The sequence below is a fragment of the Seriola aureovittata genome, chromosome 21, assembly GCF_021018895.1.
Source record: "Seriola aureovittata isolate HTS-2021-v1 ecotype China chromosome 21, ASM2101889v1, whole genome shotgun sequence".
In the NCBI taxonomy this organism is placed as follows: Eukaryota; Metazoa; Chordata; class Actinopteri; order Carangiformes; family Carangidae; genus Seriola; species Seriola aureovittata.
The window spans coordinates 12250501-12272181 of NC_079384.1; the positions used below are offsets into that span (position 1 = coordinate 12250501).

Here is a 21681-nt window from a genome sequence, read left to right on the forward strand (position 1 = left end):
AGGCCCATTGATACGGTGGAGACAGGACAGGGTGCCTCCAGCACGCTGAGAACGGCTGACGGTGCACAGAGGCACAATGATTACAGTCTGCATTACAAATGGCTAAAACAGAGCCGTGGTCCTGCAGAGGCCACAGCATCAGGAGAGACCTTGTCCAGATAGGTCTTTGAAACACCACCACAAACTTCTTTTGTTCCCTTTATCCCTTGTTAATTAAACACAATGTTCAAACTAGCAGGAACAGCTTTCACAGATGGAGGTGTAGCTGCTTTTCATCCTTTTCTCATGTTGCAAAAATTTAAAAATACTCCTCTACTCTGTTTCACCTTACCTGCATTTCCTCTTTAGTGAAGGAAATCTGACAAATTCAGCTCATCAGTGGACTTGACATTAAAAGAAATTCATTGCATGAAGCAGACAAAGCAGTTGACACTGATATGAGATGCTATTTAATACTACTTGGACTATGATCAGCACAAAATAACAAAGCTTTTAAGAGGTCAAGCCACGAAATCCCACAAGTAATCATCTCTTCCTGTCCCTTTTTTTCCCCTCTCACTCTTTTCCATTTAAACCCAGAGGAATCCCGTTCAGTTTAGGAGATAACGTATGATGCACCTCAATCGTTTTTCCACACTCTGCAGCTCCTGTCTACACAGCGGTGGATCCCTCTCCGTCATGTCATGCCATAGCTGTGAAAGACATTCAAACAAGTTCTTGACGCCATCTACGGGGGCCCATGTGATACTGCACCTGATTCCCATAATAACATGCTGATTGGGTCCCAGCATGAAGAGGACGGACTGACTCATAAGTAAGCAGGATTTTTTGGTTTTCTGACTCATCCACTCGAGAGAAAAATCTTGTCAAAACTTTAACTTGCTCTTGTCCTTAATTTGCAATATATATTCAAGACCAGTTCAGAATACTCCACTGGATTTTGAATGTCCATTTAATGGGTACTTGTATTTCAATTCTTTAAGTGGCCCTCAAACTCTAACTGTAATCCCGACCCTGACTTCCGCTAAGCTACATCTCCCCTGCGTTCCTTCCTGTATCACAGGGGCTGCGTAATGAATACTGCAGGGACACGTAATGTACCTGTCTGTATGTGGAGATGATGATCTCTCTTAGGTGGTAGTGCATGGGGGTCATGGTCTCGCTGACTGAGTCCAGGGCCATGTCCACCTCCCTCTTCATCCTGTGACCGTCGGGGAGCAGACGGACCAGCTGCATCACAACCTGGTCGGCAGAACCAACAGAGACTCGTTATGTTTTCCAGCCAAAAGTTTCAATAAAGGTTTCCACAGTTTTGACAAGAGAGAAAATTTAACGAGCACCTCTAACTCTGGTATATCTGCCTCCAACCTAAGATGGCTGTATGTGATTTTGCTGAAGCTACAATTTTTCTGTTTTCTTTCTGCTCTTTTTTAATTTCATTTTAAAATTTCTTGACATAAACGCAAGTTCAGTTTTCTTCCTCAGCAGATGGAGTTTTGCCCATTTGTCACAATATAGTAATATTCTAAACTTTCTCATCCATGTTGACTTAACAGTTGAAACTGAAGGTTTATCCCTGATGCTGGAAACAAGATAATCTCAGGTCCATTTAGTTGTTCTAGAGCTTTCACTCATATCACATGATCATCCTTGTGGATGCTCTCCACGTTGTGAAGTCGGTTGATAATGCTGTCAGTCCTGACCTAATTGAAATATGGGTGCGAGTGTGTGTCAGCATTGCACAGTGTTGAGTACAGCGGCGTTGACCTGTATCGTTTCCATCAGCGTGTCTGTGTGATGTAAAACCACAACACTGCTGCAACCCAGATTACTAAACTGTGTTGGTGGCCCCTGTGCAGCTGGTTTACTTCAGATACTAATGATGATGCCAATAATAATAACACTAAGCAAGAGGCGGAGAGAGAGAGAGGGAGTTGGTGGGGGGGGACAAACAGCGGGGTCAGAGAACAGAACAGGCCTGCAGGCAAAACCCCATTTTTCTCATTCAGAGTGTGTGTCAGACAAGCAGTATCAGCATGCAGCCTGATCACTGCGCTAAACACAATCTGTGCCAGTTTGAATAAAACTTCTACACATTTCTCTTTAGGATTTCTCTTCTTTCTCTCACCTACTATGTATCTTACTGACAGTGGCAGTCTATGACATGCTTGTTAATATATGTTATGAAACCTTTTTATTGCTTTGTTTACACCACTAATATTATTACTGAGGTAAAATAGGCCTGTACTGATTTTTTTATTAAATTTTACAAAAAGACATTTTCCTATCTGTAACTTAAGCTTTTCATTGATGTGTTTGTGTGGACCTTAGCTTGATATGGTCAAAAATGACTGATTGGGTATCTCAGGAAATGTCAGTCATGGAAAATAAAATGTGCCACACAGGGGCAGTGGAAAAAAACTGACACTGACATATCTTCACCTTTTTAAGGTGATATGACACACCCTGCAGTCGCGGAGCAACACTAGCATTCATGTGGAGTTGAAATAATGTGAATGTAAGTCCAATAATCACCTTCTTTTTAGCTCTGTTTTTGGTCTCTACCAACTCCTGAGGGAAATATCAGGCTCTTTAGCTGCTAAATGCTCCAATGTGTTCACCAACACATATTATTAAAAAAATATCAATTACTAAGGGGAATATTTTCTCAAGATGCTTCATATACCTGGGCCCTATCACAGGATTGCCTGTCACACTTTCATTATATCACACAGGAACTTCCATATCACACTAGGAGAGGATTATGTAACACAACACCAGCTCCTCCATCACATAACGCCTTGGACCTCACAGCCATAGCGACAGCTTTTTTGCCAGATAAGGCGACATCACACTTCCTTTGGCGGCTAAATTGGAGGCAGACAAGGTTTCCGTGGCGACAGCTCTGTGTATCCCAGAAACTCCGGTGGCCGCGCTGCTGTGACTGGCATGCGTTATTGTGTGCCTCCAGATTGTGGCCTCTTTCTGTGTGTCCGTGTCTACAGTGCCGAGGACACGGCCAACAGGTTCCAACCACTGATTCATTGTCACCGCTCTGAATCAAGGAAGAAAAAAAACAAAAAACAAAAAACAAAAAAAACCCCAGTGGCTCTAATTCACAGACACTATTCAGAGCAGAGGAGAAAAGCTTTGGCTTCAGGCTTTGTCTGGCCAAAGCTTTCAATCACAGGTGCAGAGTTAGAGGTTAGAAAACTAACGAACATTACCCCTTCAATATACAGTTGTATTGCATGTTTTGTTTGTTTGGAGGAACTGGTGGTGTGATTCAACAAAGAGGTCGCACTAATCTGAATGCAGTAGACATCAACAACGCACTTTATAACAGCTGCCCTGCCACAGGCAAACGCATGCTCAAACATCTCCTGCACTGAAGTTATGGTGTGTGATATAGTACAATGTACGCAATCAAGTGTGTGCAACGCAAAAACACAATAATATAAAAACTGTAATATAAAAACTCAACAGAAAAAGGTAATGACAATCAATGTAATTACAATTAAAATGTGTTGGCATGATTCTTTGCTGCTTTTGATACATTCTGAATTTCCCAAAAACATTTGTTTGGTTTTTTTTTTGACGTGACTATGCTGACTTGCTATGTGTATCCACTTCGATTACGGCCCCAATAACTGTTTATTTCCTAAAATATTTACTTCAGAGGTGCAGCCACAGATCACATCGCAGCACTGATATGAAAACAGTCCCTAAAGACTCAGATGGGATCTGACCATGAAACTGAAAGAGCAGATGGAACTGACAAGGAAATCCAATCAGTATTCCTTGAAGGGCTGCAATTCTGAGTTTACAAAAAAAAAAAAAATGTTCCGTCCATTTACAATGGAATTTCAAAAATGAACAAAGTAAACGCATCTTTACAAGCTGGTGAAGGACATGGTTTGGTTGCTTCAAGTGTTCATACCTCAAATTCTCCTTTTGTGTACTTGGCGTCAGGAACACTTACAATCTCGTCATCTGCAAACTCTGGGAAACCCTGTAAGTGGAAGACACGAGTTTGTGAGTTATTTTGGATGACGGAAACATCGTAGCCACATTGAGTCATCAGAAAACTCCAGGAAGCGTCTTACATTAAAGTGCCAGAGAGTCAAAACAGCGACGACCATGGCGGTCGTGGTCCTGCCTTTGCCGTTGGAGCAGTTAAAAACGAAGGCTGAGCGGGAGTCCTCAGCCAAGGCGCTCTTCATGGCCTCCAGCAGCTTATCAAAATCCTGAGAGCAACAACAGAACACACGGCGTTCATATTCAAAAAATAGACACAGAAACTCTACCACAATATCCCTTTATTTGACCTACATTTATGTGTATTATAAGGAAATCAATCAAGGATATAACAACATATCAATATCATATTCAATCACATTCTTGAATCTTGATTAAAGTCCATTTTTATATGAGCAGATATCATGTTTGTTGCACACAATTAATTAAAATGTTGAATTCATGCTAAATCAGATTGTTTTAACCTCAATAACAAATTTAATTTTACATTTTTACTTCACATTCAGATAAATATTCTAACAGAAATCAAAAATTAATGAATAATTATGAAGAAAATGAGCAAATATGACTTGAATGGTAGAAAAAAGGAGTAAAATTAGATTTTATTAGAGTTTATAACTGTATGGTGAAAAGCTCAGTACAACAGTAACAATCTTCACCACCAGAGGGAGCACAAGGTTCATTTTTTGGCATCTCCCTACATTAAAAACTGCTACTAAAGGAGGCTAGAAGCTATTTCTGCAACTCATACCTGCATGTTTGTGAGTATGTGCACGTTTATGAAACCCCCCCCGGATGATTACCTCCTCCCTTGGAGCGCTGCATTCCGGCAGAGGGATGCGTTTGTAGACGAGGCCCTGGTGGGAGCTTTTGTGCTGGTTGAAGATCTCCTGCACCGTCAGGCAGCTTTTAAACATTTTCATCTGCTTCTCCTGCTCCAGCGTCACCTCCAGCCACTTCTGAGCTTGCAGGATCACTTCCGTCAGAGACTTCTCCAGTTTCTAGAGGCCAGGAGGGAAAAAGAGCACTTTCACTTCAACCGCTTGAAGATAGGGCAACTCTAAAAGCTTGAAATGGTAACACTCAGATCATTAATCTGATTGGATCAGCCCTGAAAAACACTTAAAAAGCATAATTTTTGCTCTACCTCTATTAGCTGCGGGTCAGATGATGGGACAGGAATGTGCTGGTCCAGGCACGAGGGCTCCCTCTGTGTAAAAATCTGACCATTTCCTTCTAACACCAGCTCGTTCTGCAAGTTTACCCACAACACGTGGCTGTGCTTCCTCTTCTCATCCGTCAGATGGGCCAAAACTACTCCGGCACCCTGCACACAGAAAGTTTTACGATAAGACGGCAAGTAGGTGGAAGTCCGGCTCAGGCATCCTGAGGTGGGCGTGTGAGTCTCCACAAAAATCACCATGAGTCATCCCTCCGAGTCTATTTCTACACTCAGGAATATTCATGACTGCAGGGATGCATACTGGTGATGATTACAAAATCGGACATTAAATTTTCTGTGATGATGGGGATGTGCAAAATCTGTCTTTATCAAATACATCTTCTCTTCCTTGTGTATGCTGATTTGTGAGCCTCCAACCTTTAATAATCTTTAATATGCGCAAAAACATTACTTAGTGAGATAGCTATTACAATCAGCGTAAATCTTACACCCACTCCATCCTTCAAGTTTATGTTTGGGATTTTTGCGATTAATTATTGTCACAGAGTAAATAAGAGCTCTTGTATTGATTTGATAACAGAACGTGGAAATGTTCTGCACCTCTGATGTTGGCTGAGCCACTCCATAAACAGGCATCTTGGGCACTCGTCTGAAGTTGACCGCTTTCATCTCCTTCACTGTGCTGAGCACGTCAGGAGCCAAGTACTCATCAGCAACCTGCGCAGACACACATTACACACATGATGCATGAGGCGTTTGAAGACACAGATGGTTGCATGATTGTGTGAGAAGATGATGACAGATTTGAGATATCTTATAAAACACGGACTTCGTGTGAAGAGATTAATCAGTAAAGGAAAAAGAAAAACACACAGCATTAGAATTTGTATGTATAAACACTGAGACAATATCTGTGTCCTGCACAGCATGGTTTTGGTTTCACATTACAGACACAGATATAATCAAAAGCCTACAGACCACAGAATCAGCCTTCTGCGTCTGACTTCCTCACCAGGATGCGGGCTCCCCTGGTGACCAGCTCGGCTGGGGCTGACAGCTCTGATAGGTCCATGCAGGCCAGCAGACGGTACAGCCACGCGTGGCAGCACATCCACTGGCTGAAGTTGGACACAAAGGCAAGAGGATACTGCAAAATACAACAACACAGTTACAACTCTGATCATTTTGGAATCTACCTCTGATGAATATCCATTTGTATCGGTAAAGAAAGAACTTTACCTGTTCATGAAGGTATGCATTAAATACAATCAAGTAGAAGTAGCGCTCCAAGCTCTGCATGGTTCTGTTGAGAAAGTAGTCTTTGGTACTGCTTCCCTAAGAAACAAACAGAAGCCTCAATATCTCCTGATAGTGGCAGCTCATATTTCTGTAAGGTGAGCAACCTCAAGTAAACCTGCATTTGAGATCCCACTGATTTCCTCACAGAAAGACAGACAGACAGACAGACAGACAGACAGACAGACAGACAAAGTAAACAGACAGACAGACAGACAGGGGGATAATTATGCTAAATATTCAACTCTGTTACTTAAGTCCCCCATCAGCTCGAGAGCCCACACTGATGAGGACTTTTCATGCACCATCATTACCCTGTCTGTGGTCTCGCTTTTACTTTATTTAGCTTTAGTTGAGCGGTAGACCAAACTGCAGGTGGCTGGCGTCACGTCACACTAACCTGGATTTGATAATCTTCACCAATCCCTTCCAGCTTACTCTTGTTCTCATATATTGCTTCTTTTATGTTGTGCATTTCTGAACACAGGGCGATGGCTCGGTCAACCTATCAGATAAAAACAAGACATTATCATCAGCCACTACCAACTTCAACATTTTTGAGTGTCAGAGTCAGAATGAAATAAAACCAATTTGACCTTTTAAGACCTTGATTTAAATAACAACTGAGAAGATCCCATCCAGAAATGGTGAAGACATATACAAATACTTTGTTTTGAATCATAAATAACAATAATAATTATAAATTCTTAAAATTACATCTACTCTCTTTCCCTCATTGAAGAAGCCACACTGTATTGCTTTAAGAATTGTAGTTTAGGACATAGCGATGATCTATTCTGTTTTTTTGTTATGATGGTGTAAGTATTCTGCCTTACCTCTTCCATGACCTGCTGTCCATTAGGCAGCTTGTTGATCAGAGACTGGATGACCTGGAAAAGTGGTTTGGTCTGTGAAGCTGCTGCCTCCTCGACTCTGCAAAACAAAAGCAAACACGGTCAACTCCGATCTTACCTGACATCCAACAAAAAATGCCGAATGATTTCATCATCAGACTGATTTATTAAACATGTGATGAAGTCCCTGGTTTTCCAGATGCGTTTGCTGCTGAGCTCTTACTGAGACGGCGTTTGTGAATCTCCCCTCAGGCGATTCATGACCAGCGTGCCCAGGATCATGGCTAGGTTGGTGCGGCCGACGCCCACCTGGCAGCTGAAGAGCAGCGCAGGCAGCGGCCGGGAAGCATCATGGCCCAGAGACAAGCTGGGGCTCTCCTGGAAAACAGAGCACGTGTAGAGGGGAGAGACTCAGTGGTGCTATTTTAAAGAGATGAGCGTCGCTTCATCTTTATGGTGGGAATGACATGTTACTATCATAACGGCAGTACAAAAGATGAAACCCAGTGAGCGTGGGTCAAAAAATTCTAAGTCTTATTACTTTTACTCAGAAAGATTTCAGCCAAATTTAGCACAGTTTAGTTTAGTCCACTTAAGAGCAATCTGTTTTTACTGGGTCATAAGGTTTGTGGTTTTGGTAATATCTGAGATGAGATGAGGAAAGTGGTTTTAAAGCCTGTTCAAAATGGGAAGTGAAGGATCTCTCATCAAGGAAGTCTTTAGGAGGACAATATCATAAGTGAGAATTACAGACTGAAAGTGCAATAGTGAAAGAAAGAGTATGGCAGGACTCAGTAAAGCTCAGATCCAAACTGTGTTGAATGAAAAAAAAAAAAAAAAAAGCAGGAGCCACTTTCCAACCACAGGGAACTGGACCGGCTGCTGCAAGTCAGTCCAAAAAAGGGCAAAACAAGACGAATAGAACATCCTGTGTGAGTTAAGGGCAGGACGGAAACCAGACAGAACGGATGACCAGAAGAACGGACATGAAGTGAGTACAAGCTGCAGGTTTTCTGCGATTTTTTTTTTTTTTTTTTTTTAAATAACTATCACACTTATTACTGATTGATAGCACAGTCAGGACAGATTCAAAAGGCTACATGTGGATCTAAAAAAAAAAAAAGCTGCTATGACCTTCTCGCTGCCTCCGTGAGACAGTCCAGATGCACTCCAATATTTCCAGCCATTAATAACTTTAATGGCACATCAAAACACAATACCAATGAGAAAAACACAACCAAAAAAGGTTAATTTAATTGGTGTGCTTGTGCCATGACTGACAGTTTTAAGTGGGCTTACCCTGAGTATGCTAACAAATGCGTCAAAGTCTTCTTCCAGTGGTGCTCCCTCCATTGGTAATGGTAATCTGTAGTACCTGCAAGACAACATGTTGTTACCGAGAGTTGAACCCGCGCCTGTGTTGTGTCAACATCATGCTTATGTAGGTCACAACACACTGCGCATAAACGTTTGACCCTAAAGCACAGACTCGGCTGCCGAGCTCCCTCGTGTCTCAGATAGAAACTTTTTCCAGCAATCCACAAGGGATGATGGGAAAGATCAGAATCATGAGATCATTTATGTTCCTTTATAAAAAATAAAAGAAAGCCACCTGAGCTTTCAAACTATAATAAAACATCTGTAAAACTTCAAAAGAGTCAGAGACAAGGCCTCAGCTCTCCTCTCTTGACCTGGAAATGTCGCACGCAGCCCGTGACATAAAGTCGACTCTGCTGCGAAACAGGATGCTGCAGTCTTCAGTGTTTGCACGCCCCTGTCTTCCAAAAAAGCAGGGCAACCAGCCTTTGCACAAACAAGCGCCACTATTTATAACCTGCCCTGCATATTCTGCAGCAGTCAGCCACGTGCTGCTCCGTCTAAACTGACGTGCGAGACGAGGAGGTTAAGGGCTAATAAAGGAACAATGTAAACAACCTGTAGGTTGGCATGGTGAACATGGGCCTCTTATAGACCTCCTCAGTCACATGGATGTCCTCCTCACACGTGATGGACATCTTCTGTGGCTCGTCTTTAAAGTACTCGATGTCGTTGTAGACGTAGAAGATGTTTTCGTTGAGCTTGGCGAAGTCGTGGAGCTGTGGAGGAGGGAAGACGGGGTTTCTATAAACTGTACCGTATCAAACAAAACCTTATCACATGTGGATGCTGAGTAATTGTGTGTTCACCACCTCCTTCCTGATGGTGAGCTCCAGGCTCTCCACCAGCATCTCCTTTTCCAGGCCGTGGAGGTTCTCGTGTAGGTTTTCCTTCCTCCTGGGGGTGTACGGCACAAAGTCGTCATCCTTGTGCAGGAAAACCACCGGCTCCTCTCTTACACAGAAGAATATAACCTCCTGTTTGCAAAAGCACAGCGAGATAGAGCATCAAATGATAGGTTTTTAAAAGTAAACGCTTGTTGCCTACTACCAACTCCACCACTTCCCAGAGCAACTGGAAACAATCCGTTGTCATATGACATGCAGCACATGAGTAAGGAGTTTAGAGAGGCCTGATGTATAATTTTGTCAATTTCATTTCAATTACGGTCAGATTCTCGCTGCTGTAAGCAAAGAGATTCATTTTCCACTGGTACACATGACCGCAACTTTCTGTTTGCTCAGTTCTACAATTCAGCCACAGCCTCCACTGAGCACTTGACTCCTCAAATATTTACTGACAACACGGCTAGAAAGAGCCCAGGCAGAGCAACACAGGCACCAACACAGGGGGAAAAAAAAAAATCTACCACAGACTCTATCAACCATTTATGTGAGCTTAAGTGTAGCCGTCTGAAATTCTGCTGTTAGTAACATGTATAAAAAGGAAATTAACAGTGACCTCGCGTCCTTGCGCCTGGAGCCTCTGGAGAACCTGTTTGAAGCCGTTCAGGCTCGGCTGGCCCATCCCAAACAGCGGGTAGGATCCCTTCACTTGGCGGAAGTTGGGCGCCCCGTAGCTGCCCGTGGTGTTCAGGACATCAGCCTTACTGTACACGTCCTGGACCATGAAGTACTCCCCCTGCAAAGCAATGCATTCATCTGAATCCAGCATGAGCTTCCACCCTAGCATTCATTTGCATTTGTAAATTGCAGAGCAAATAGGTCAACACTAAAGTGGTTGGATTAAAAAAAAAAAAAAAAAAATGTGAAAACAACTTCACTGCCATTTTAAGCTTTTTAGCTGAGTTTTATTTAACAAAAACAATTAGAAAAAGTCTAAATCTCTTTTGCTTCCTCCTCGTTCAGTTGGGCAAACAAATGAACTGACACAGTCTGGTTACTCTGTTGACTCAACAGATTAAATCTCTGCTCTGTAACCTCCATCTCCGCAAGATCAGTTAAACTGTGTTTCAATTGAGCTGAGTCAAAATACTGTCATATTCTTCAGCTTCTATTGACGCTGTGAAGTATAAATTAGAGTTTAATGTGAATTCCTACACTACTGGACTTTACCGATCAATCAAATCATAATGTTATTCTGAGTTGCCTGACTATATACACATAAATACAAGTCACTGACCACAACCCTGTTCCAGGGTGGTGAAACACATGGATTTGTGAAGCTCTCATTCAATAAGATAATAATAAGAGGATTTGAAACTGGATTTAGAGTCGAAAAAGCTATCAAACCCCATCCCTTCAGGTGTGAGATAAATATTTAAACAGGAACCCCCCCCCTCGTCATGAGTACCCTCCTGCCAGTCCTCCATATTTTAATAGAGAGTCGGAACTGGATCCAAAATGGAACAGGCTATCAGGAACCCAACCCTTACCGTCCATCATGTTAAAGTAAGAACTAAAGTAAGACCCAGTTTCAGAGTAAAGTCTGTGATCTACAGCTATGCAACAAAGCTTCCATCTTCAGGTAATGATAAGTGCATTGTGCATTGTGCATGGCTATTTACTATTAGCATAAATATCTTTTCCACTCTATTGTTTTTACTTCTGCGGCTGTAGCACAGCACAGTAAGGAGCAAACGTTATTTGTTCCATCGCAGCAAAGGGAAAACTGAGCCGGGACTGAGTCTCACAGAGCAGTGACAAACTATGTGGCGAAAGCCCTGCACCCGTTCAACACAACAGAATCTGTAGAACGCCACTGGTTCTGTTGCAAGACGACGACTCTGAACTGGATTTTGCTGGTTGGTTTGGATTGAAGGCCAAGAGAGGAAAAGATGTTTATCATGCGGACGTGACCTTAGTGTAGGTGAAACTACCAACCTACCCACACATGTAAACAGAAGCTGCGGGTTTACACCGACAAAAAACACTGCATGCTTGACCAGCCACGGCAGAGGAGGTGACAGAGCACATCAAAGCCCTGAGAGGAGGGTGACAACGATTCCTGTTTCAGTGGCTGCACCAGATCATAAAACGACGCATGACAATGTTCCTACGCCACTCTGTAAGTTTGACATGTGAATGTGAAAAGAGCAGATATAAAAGACAGGTGACGTGATTCAACGTCTCGCCGCGACGGTGCGGTGCTTTCTTGGGAGCTGAGAAGAGGGGCTTGTTGTGTCGTCCTTACCTGCACCAGGTAGTGCTCGGGCATAGTGTCTGATATCCGACCGAGCTTGTAGTTGGTCTTGAGGATTTCATCGTGAATCTGAAATTCCTGTCTGCAATTATACCTGTGAAACAGAACAAAACAGCAGGTCTGGCTGGTAAAAAGAGGTCAATTCAATTATCAGCTACTATTTGCCAGGCTGGAATTGACAAATGAGATGATAACAGGGGCAAACACTTCGGCTGGAGGGCGGGGGGATGTCACCACAGTGATCAAAGAGGATTAACACCCAATTGTGAGAACGCGGATTCGGGGAGGGACTTACGTGATGACGACAGGTGCGACTTTGTTGGTGATAATGGACTTGGCCTTGTTGTTGTGGATGTTGACTGTCTGAAAGGGGCTCATGCTAAGAGACTGCCTGCTGTCGGCCATCCCGTTGCCATGGACACTCTCAAGCGGCGACGCTACGGAAACAGGCTGTGGTGCGGCACTGGCAGTTGTACCCATGCTCCACAAGCAGCTGTGAATGACATCACAGCGGACTCAGAAACAGGAAGCAAACACACTCACACACCTTCATAAAAAGCCCACACACAGTGGCAACACACACAGTATGTTTGGGGAGTGACGACACACATAGGCGTATTTAAGGTGTGATAAGCTAGTCGGTTAATGTCTCACACTTTCACACGTATGTGATTTAAGAAAAAAATCTGTACTAGTCACTGGTATTGTATAAATAGTATTAATACATATTTAAAATAATGCAGATTTTTCACATTTTAAACATACTGGTAAATCCTGACTGCCGGATAGACTGTTGGGAAATTTGATAGAGACATTTCATCATGTCTAATACTTTGGTTTATGATCAAGTACTGGCACAAACAATGAAATTTCCATCAGCCTCAGATGTACTTTGTGTTCAGGGCCAATTAGTAAATATTACAGCACATTTATGTTCAACGTTAGATACGTATAAGGAAACGGACGGAGCCTTCTGTCCATATTCTGTGTTCATTTTCTCTGTATTTGTGCACGTTTTCTAAAAGCTTATGGATACAGATGAAAGACCCCTGGAAACCGTGGGGGAGGGGGAAGCCAATAGTTCATGCGAGACACGACCATAGGACACAATGAAACATTTTAAAAAATGGCAGAGCTTTTTGAGGAAAGGTTATGCAACGTGTTTAATGGTCTCACAGTCCACCGCTGTCTCAAACACAGCTTCTGCTTTTATCTCTTTCAACAGAGTTACATTACAACAATCTCCTCCACCGTCGCCATATTTGTTGTCGTCAGAAACTTTTGACTCTGAGCTGCTCTCTAGTGGATGTATTCCTTAGCAACCAGTATGTGGGCGGTGACAGTAACATACGTAAAGTGAGTAAAAATGACCCTCAGCATGTCAACACGCTAAAGAAAGATGGTGAAGATGGTAAACATTATATCTACTAAAGATCAACAAGCAAGCAACTGCTATGTTCTCTCTGCAAGAAAGTGAATAATTCCTAAATGCCAAGTCATTATTCTTGGACTTTGCATTATTGTATCGAATTATCTAATTCGATACATATTTATGCTGAGGTTTCAAGAAACAGTGTGGATGCGCAAACAGCTATTTCAATCAGCTGATGAATCCAAAAACTGTAAATATGAGTTATTTCTCATTGAAATACTGTCAACCCCCTGCTATTCGTTTGTATTTATTACATTAAAAAGGCAGAAAAAGCTCTCTGTACCTCTGATAAGGAGCCATAGATTTTAATCATGTTTTGTAAAGTATTTTCATAGAGATAGAACATGCAGAGAATCAACCAGTGACTCACCCCCCCCCCCCCCCCCGCTACAGGATTAGTCAGCACTCAAACACATTAAAATCATCTTTAATTTCATATCGCTACAATTTAAAAACACTGTGGCAGGGGGTTACAGTTGAGTGTGACAGTATTTATATTTTAATCATACAACTTGATACAGAGCACTCAGACACCCACGCGAGCCAGCCACAGGTTTCAAGCAAACCCTCCTCCCCCTTGAATAAACAGTGAGCCTTGCAGGGAGCTCTGCAGATAAACAAACGAGTCTTCCGACAAGCTAGCAGTCAGTGTCAGGAACAACACGGCTCCTTAACATCACTTATAACATGTAGTTGATCAGGACACTACAGCAACAGAGCGCACAATCAGAGGAAGAAAATAAAAACACACAATTCCCAAATAAAACCTTTAAACATTTTTTTAGAAAGCACAGTATGTCACCCAGCACAAACTCACACATACACATACTGTCACACTGGAGCGGCAAAGTGTAGACCAAGAGCACAGAATCAATCCAACATCAATATCTACTTCATGGGATACAGCTGAGGGGTATGGCGAGGTAGTCTGCTGCCGCCTGAGCTCAGAGCACCTCTGTGTGTGATCTCCAGCTTTGAACAGAGTGGACTCTCATTGTGCAGAGAGGCTCTGTGGAGAGAGAAGTGGCGGGTGAGTCACCGCTACTCCCCTCATTGTTGCGTCTGTAGCTGAGTGGGCAGGTCAACCATGTACCTTTTGATTCGGTAGAGATTTTCTTCTCAAGGGTAAGACAACGACATATTGATTTGCTTGTTAGGCTACTTTGTCTGCTGGAATGTTTTGGGGTTTTTTGTTTTTTTTTTTAAACACAAAAAGCTTGTCTTGAATAATTGTATGATTTTAGGAAATATGCTGCTATCATATAACTGAGGAGTAAAAACACTTAAGGAGTAAAAAAAGACGCTCAGTATCTACCCAATAAAAAAAACTTAGCTTCCATAAAAGGAAGTTAAGTTTTTAAGAATACTGTGCCCCGGCTGCCCAAATCTATTTGAGTCCTCACCACATACCAAAAGCATCTAGGCTGCCATAATTTTGTGACTGCCACAGGAAAAACAACAAATACCCTCCATGCTGCAACAATCCACCAAAATTCATGGTCTTACGTGTGAGTTGAAGAGCGATCTGCACTTCCAGACCCTTTTCTTTGCTGCTTGTTTTCTGCCATGGTTCCAAAGGAGTGTGAGAACTTGGCATCACATCCAAAAAGAAATCTTCCTCTTTTGAATCCCCTCGCCCACCCCCAGTCGGTGGGAAACACCCCTCATGGGAGCTCAAAGCGCTCGGCTGCTTGGCATTGGGCAAAAAACCTACAAGAGCTTTCAGGCAGCGTCCTCCACGTTCCTTGTCTTATCTCCAGTCTGATGTTGGGGAGTAGATTCATGCAATAGAGACTCAAGTCTCTACAGAGGGGACCGACAAAAGTAGTGGTACATCTGGCAGCCAGATGGCTAAGGTTCAGCTCCCTCTCACAGGGACAGGATTTGCACAAAGACCACACAGTTGAGTCTTGTACAGTAGGGGCTGTCACTTCTTATGTGAAATTTAAGCAATCCTTTGAACGTAATATTGGAACTGTAATGACCTGCTCAAATTCAAAATTTACAGACTATAAGCGTATCGGAGCGTTTGAAGCAGTTCGCCTTGTGGTCCAGCAGATGCTCCTAAAATTCACCATCAGCTTGAATTAGTTCAAATGAATTATGTGCCATTCCAAACTCATTTGAACTTGCTTTTTTGATACAAAAAAGTGATGTGATTTTGAGTGAGTTTTAGAGACTGTTTTTGATTTTGCAGAACTTGAAGACTTTACCGTAAACTCTGGGAACCTTTTGGACAGTTAATAGACCAAACAACAGATTATCATTCCGTTTCGCCACATAGCAATTTTACTATTTTTATTCCTAGTCAAGTTTCCATCAAGTGTTGTGCAACTTTTAACCAAATTTCCAGGAAGTCTTAAACATAGAATGCAAATAAATGCACATCTCCGCCACTGCTATGTGATTATTAGGAGTTGGGTGCATCAAGATAAACAGTCAGTGGCAGCAAATTTCCTCTCTCCAATCAGGGCTTTTTTTTTAATGCACAAACTGAAAATGCACAAAAAAAGGATGGATCAAAACGCACTTAAATGTCAACGCCCCGCCCCCCAAAAATAGCTTTTTTGGGAGTTTTTCCTTACAGAAACGAAGGGTCTAATGACAGAGTGTGTTGTAGGCTGTACAGATTGTAAAAACCCTTTGAGGCAAAAATAAAAGCATAAATAAAACTGACTTGAATTAATAGTAAACAACATGAACAGTTGCAGCCACAGTGTCGTGATGTACATTAGTAAAAAGGTATAATATGAGACATGGTCTAGATAAGATGTATTCTCCGTCTCCTTGACTTCCTATTTGGGCTGAGAGTGTGTGCATTCCTCACGGCAAAGGGCATTTACATAGCGAGCTCTTTTCATTCTCTGTCACTTTAAGGACATTTAATCAGTAGGTTTCCTTTACACACCACCACAGTCATGCATGATAATACGCATGTTCCTATGTGGTTGACTTGAAGGCTATAAAACACTCTGACAGCAGATTCTCCCATTATTCCCATCCAGACACTGGAAATTCCCAAGTCCTATCCCATGTGCTGTAGTTATTTGTAAAACATCTGAGTGTTAAAGGAAGCTAACTGACACTTCCTGACAGAAACTTCAGTTTGAAAAGGCGTGACACACACTTTGACACATAAGTCCCCGCCACACACAAGCTCAGCTCGTCAGCCACACTGATTTCAGCATGGGCAGGAGAGCGGGCAGCCGGGGCGGAGGCCTGAGTAGAAATAGCCCTCAGTCATAAACATCCTCCTGGAGAACCAATCAAGGCAACTCATCAGAGAAGCTGTTTATCCCACATGTCAGCCGGAGTAGTGTCGCACTGTTTGTGAGGCCAATAAAACGACAAGACAAACTCAGATTTCCTCTGACAACGTGGAACGACGATGTAAAAAGTTTGCCGATGACACCATGAGCCAGGCCGTGAACAGCTGGCCGAGGTTAGCTAATGGCACTAATATTTAAATTCGCTGAAGGCACAGTAAGAATAAAGACCATGGAAACTGGAACCTCCTGCCAGCCTACCAGTGTTACTCCATTCAGGGCTGCCCCATCTAAATTCAGCCGGTGTCCCAACTTTGCTGTAGCAACGTCTTCAGACAAAAGGGCCTGAGTGCAGACAGGAAGGAGCGTGCAGCTGCAGGATGCATCTGTTGGTGGCCCCGAGGAAGGATGCAGAGCACTCTTCATTCACAAGAGATGCAGGGGTTCATAAGAGATGGGTATCACTTTGTAACACTGAGAAGATCTTTCAACACAACTTCCAGTATAAAGATGAGAGGAGAGCCACCCCCCCCACCCCCCCACCCCAAAAGAGCCCAAAATGAATGCAACTCACTTTACTTGGCAACATTGCTCATCGTATTGAAGGATCCTGGGTATTATTGGACTCCAGAGAAGCCACTCGTTCAGAATAGTATAAATACAACACAAGCTGATGTTATATGATGCAGTCAGGTTTTCATTTCTAAAGCAGCGCCAGCACCAACTATTTATGAATATGTTCTGTCTGTTTTGAGTTTGCACAGCTTTGGAAATCTGACAACATAGAAAATTGCAAAAACCTGTTCAAAAATCGAATTAAAAATACGCCAATTAAAAGGTTTAAAGCAATCCGGTTTTAGTCTTATCTATAACAATGACACAGTGTCCCACAGTTTCTCACACATCACAGGATACTAGACCAGCAATACAACCCAGTCACACCCCCCAAACCAGAGGAAGTGTAAGCACACCTTGACAGGAAATGCTTAGTTGTACTCTCTGAAACTTCCTCCCTGCAGCTGTACACATATTTCACCAATGAGGTTAAGGGTTACATATAGGCGTGATTCCACAGGACATTGCTAGTTCCTGAGCTAAATATCAGTGCTGCACGGAAATGAGCTCAGTCCTTCCTCTGCATGAAATCTTTTCTCGCTTTCCTCCGACTGTTCCAAAGACCTCATTGTGAGTTTGTGTCAGCTTACAGCTCTGATGTTTGTTTTTTGTCCAAAATAAAGCGCCCCGCCAGCATGTTCAGAAAGAGACTGTGGCCCAAAGGAAGCCATGCGATACATTGTTCAAGGATGCGATTTCCAAATCTGATCAAACTCCCCCGGAATAGATTCTACACTGGAAGACAGATAGTCCAGATTAACTGTCAAAGTGCACAGAATGGCTGAAAGGCAACTTTACTGAAAGGCACTTATTTCTTTCTTGCAAAAGCAGCAAATCTACTGGGACTCCATGAATGAGACAAAAACAAACTATGCAGTGAATATGGCATAAATCACATGAATAACCTTTAGCCTTCCACATTCTTGCTTTCATCACAGCTCGACACGGAGCTGCTAAAAAGGGTGTGCAGATCTATTTTTAAAAGCCTGCCTGTAATTTATTTCATTACAAGATGGCAATTTTATCCCCCTATGATTTCAAGGCTGCAGTAATGTGGCTTTCATTTTCTTTTTTCAAAAACCACCAGCGTCTGACCACAATATTCTGTTCAGCACCGCCAGGCCAACTGACAGCATTTTCATTTGTCACAGCCTTGGAGAACCTCTCCACTGGCAGATTTTACACAGATTTGTTAACATGTTTCGTTTCACTTGCCGCTCAGATTGCAATCTGTAAACTTGCATGTGTATGTGCAAACAAATCATGACTTAGCAGCTGTATTTTCTAAGTTGGTGTGGGGATGCCAGAATCCTGTCAAACAGGCGCTGGTCCGCCGGTGAAGGAATGATAAACATTTCATCACATGCCATGAAGAATGTAATCCATGTAGCTGTGTGAGTATCAAACATGACTGGTATTATAACAGAATGTGTTAACCCAATGAAGATCTCTCTGAAAAAGGAGAAGGAGCTTTTCTATTCTATAGTTTGAAAAGGATAGTTCAGTCTGAAGTCTGAGATAGAATCATGGCAGGCATCTGAAGTGATATTTAGACAACAACGTATGCCATTTCCTTTTGTATCCTTCAGAGACGTACTGATGATATGTCTAGGAACCACAAGCCTGCAGCGAGGAGTCAAGTATCACAACAGAGCGTAAAGTATATCACAACTATACCTGACATTCAGCTGTTCAGTCCACCATCCGAGAGGTGCTCGAGTCTCTGAGGAGCACAGCGAGAAAACAGAAAACAGTGGGTTAAGGAGAACCGGGGTGACAGCTCTCTCCGGCAGGCAAGCAGCGCTGGTCTCAGTCGGACATCCTCGCTGGCATGTCTCTCTCTCTCTGTCTCTCTCTCTCTCTCTCTTTCTCTCTCTCTCTCTCACTCACTCTCTCTCTCTCCGATCTGTGAGGTAATCTGTCTCTGCCCCGCTGATCACACACACTACGGCAGGCAGCGGTCTCGCATCATTAACGTGTCCCTAATAAAGCAAGTCAATGACCATGTCCTTCAGGAGGACAGGATGCCAGACAGGCACTCAGCAGGAGAAGGCAAGGAATGGGGAAGGAGGGGTGGTCGTGGGGGTGGGGGTGGGGGTGGGGGGGGGCACAGCTCTCCATCTGAGGTTTAGTTGGGTGACAGCATGCTCCCTTGTTGTTTTGGTTTTTTTTGTGTTACTTTTTTGTATGCAAGGCTGCTCGCATATGACAGATCTTGTGTGTGTGTGTGTGTGTGTGTGTGTGTGTGTGTGTGTGTGTGTGTGTGTGTGTGTGTGTGTGTGTGTGTGTGTGTAACTGTGAGTGGGGATGTGTGAAGAGGATGTGGAGGCGGACCCAGAGAGGCTTACTCATCATTCGGTTCACCGTCCAATCACTATCAGAGCCTCCTGGCAGCACAATGCCTCCCACACATGGCAGACCTTTTAACAACTGTCTCCAACACAAAAATTAAACCTTCACTTATTAAACTTCTTACAGTCAGCAACAGCCATTAAGCCTCACTGACATGATGTAATGTCGACCTGCCAAAAGGAGGCTGACGATCAGTAACAACTGCACACAGATGACATCACGTAAGCCTAATTCACTACGATGCTCTAATTACTCCATTCATTAGCGGTTAACACATGCCATGTTGAGGGCAAACAGGCTTACAGCTGGGCAAATACTTAGATTTAAGCTTGAGGTTCAGCTGCAAAAGGGCTGTGTGCTCTACCTCTTGTAGTCGTAACCCTGAGGTCAGAGCAACTTCTCATGCACCAGGTGTCCTATTTCATCCTGTGGGCTGAAGTAAGAACAAAGCCAGCAGCAGCTCGTGATATTATACCTGTGCAGACACACACCGAAGAAAATCACTAATTCTGCGAAACATAAATCATACCGAATGACAACTATGACTGCAAATGGGGAAACAAAACACCCAGTCGCTGCCTGTGAGAATATTGTCTTACAAAAGTCTGTGTAATCAAGAGCCTGTCACAAGATAATACCCAAATTAAGCTTATTCGCAAAAGTGAGTGAGTGGTTTTCGAGATATGGATGCCACACCTGTTCCTTCCTTCCTGCAGCAGTGCAGGCCAAGGCTCTTCTTGTTGTTGCAACACCATGAATGTGAAACAAAACCCTCCCATATAAACCGTACATGAATGAATCAATCCAGGGAGGGATTTTTGTGGGGGGGGGGGGGTACACTTTGTATGAGTAACCCACACACATCAAGAAACAAACTTCAGATTATGACATCTAGTTCTGACTAGTACAAATCCTTTATTTCCTTCCAGTTTTTTTTATTGGAAGGAGATAAGACAGAGCACAGGTCCAAGTAAGTGGATGAAGAGAATATGTTCTGTGACAGATTCAAAGAAACATCCTCTCTGCCAAATGTTCCCGGTGGAAAAAAGGAGCATACGGTAAATATCACCTGTCTTGACCACATCTTTTCTCAGGCCTGGTGTCTGTCTCACCTCCAAAAAAAGTCAATTTGTTAAAAGCCTAGTAACAGGAACAGGAAAGGCAGAGATAGTAAAAGGGAAATATTTCATCCGGACTAGAGCTGAGTTCCTAGGAGCAGAATGAGCATGAAAAATAACTCATAAACTAAGTCTCTAAAAAAAAAAGTTGAATTCAATATCCTGTTTTCAATGTCTTTTTGGCAATAAAGGAGCATCACTATATCATTTTCTTTCTTTTATCAACAATATAGTCATATAAAAATGTATTAACAAACACTACAGTTCCTACGAATCTACAGTTACAATGAATTTAAAAAAACCCAGAGGGACCACTTTATGGGGACATCCAATATTCTCTTGAGGCCAGTGATCAAATATGACACCTTGTGGTTAAAATTATCCAATGCACTCAGGCGTGTACACAAAATTTCTAGTCAGTGGTACACAGATGTTCATTATTATGACAACTATTTCAACTCCAAACAGGTGTTGATACAGTAACTTGGCACAACTTCACAGAGACCCTACAGTCTGCGAATATGGATCAAAACAATGAGGCTTTAAAACCTTTTATGGGACTACAATTATAGAGAAATCAGCTATTTCTCATATTCACTGAAGCATCCCCTGGATTTTAGGGGGATAAACTTGCCCAAGAAAAAACCCACACCTATCTAGTTTATCAATTCCCAACCAGTATCCCTATAAATAGTTGATAATAAAGCATTCGCTATGGCAACATTTCACAACAGAAAATTTGCAACTTTTCAAGTTAAGCCTGGGAGGAGTGAAGTTTTTGCTCGATGCCTCTTATCAAGCTGAACCAAGAATAAACAGCTCAATCATTTATGATCCAGGTGTTCACTCACTGAGGAGTTTCATGCTCTCAGTCTTGATTAATTGTGATGTTCACGGTTTGATCTGCGCTCTCGGTTGTCAAGAGCCGGTTTCTGTCTTCCCCCAGGATGTAAGTGAGGTAAAGTGATATGAAGAGAGGAGACTGATC

At 42.7% G+C, this 21681-nt stretch overlaps 1 protein-coding gene across 4 annotated transcripts in view; it reads right to left on the reverse strand.

Annotated features, from left to right (window-relative positions):
- Positions 1–21681, reverse strand: part of pald1a (phosphatase domain containing paladin 1a) — a 54284-nt gene that overhangs the window by 31118 nt on the left and 1485 nt on the right. Inside the window, exons 1-18 of one of the 4 annotated variants that reach the window (XM_056366362.1) lie at positions 18901–19240; positions 12206–12403; positions 11902–12004; positions 10210–10389; positions 9561–9725; positions 9307–9467; positions 8671–8746; positions 7595–7749; positions 7354–7450; positions 6918–7022; positions 6461–6556; positions 6234–6368; positions 5822–5938; positions 5186–5365; positions 4842–5039; positions 4107–4247; positions 3941–4012; positions 1102–1242 (exon numbers count right to left, since the gene is read on the reverse strand). In XM_056366362.1, coding sequence (XP_056222337.1) covers positions 1102–1242; positions 3941–4012; positions 4107–4247; positions 4842–5039; positions 5186–5365; positions 5822–5938; positions 6234–6368; positions 6461–6556; positions 6918–7022; positions 7354–7450; positions 7595–7749; positions 8671–8746; positions 9307–9467; positions 9561–9725; positions 10210–10389; positions 11902–12004; positions 12206–12390 — 2307 coding nt within the window. In that variant the 5' untranslated portion in view covers positions 12391–12403; positions 18901–19240. Of the gene's footprint in view, positions 1–1101; positions 1243–3940; positions 4013–4106; positions 4248–4841; positions 5040–5185; positions 5366–5821; positions 5939–6233; positions 6369–6460; positions 6557–6917; positions 7023–7353; positions 7451–7594; positions 7750–8670; positions 8747–9306; positions 9468–9560; positions 9726–10209; positions 10390–11901; positions 12005–12205; positions 12404–14171; positions 14195–14848; positions 15069–18900; positions 19241–21681 lie in introns of those variants that run through there. The other 3 variants (XM_056366361.1, XM_056366364.1, XM_056366363.1) reach the window with 3 other exon arrangements.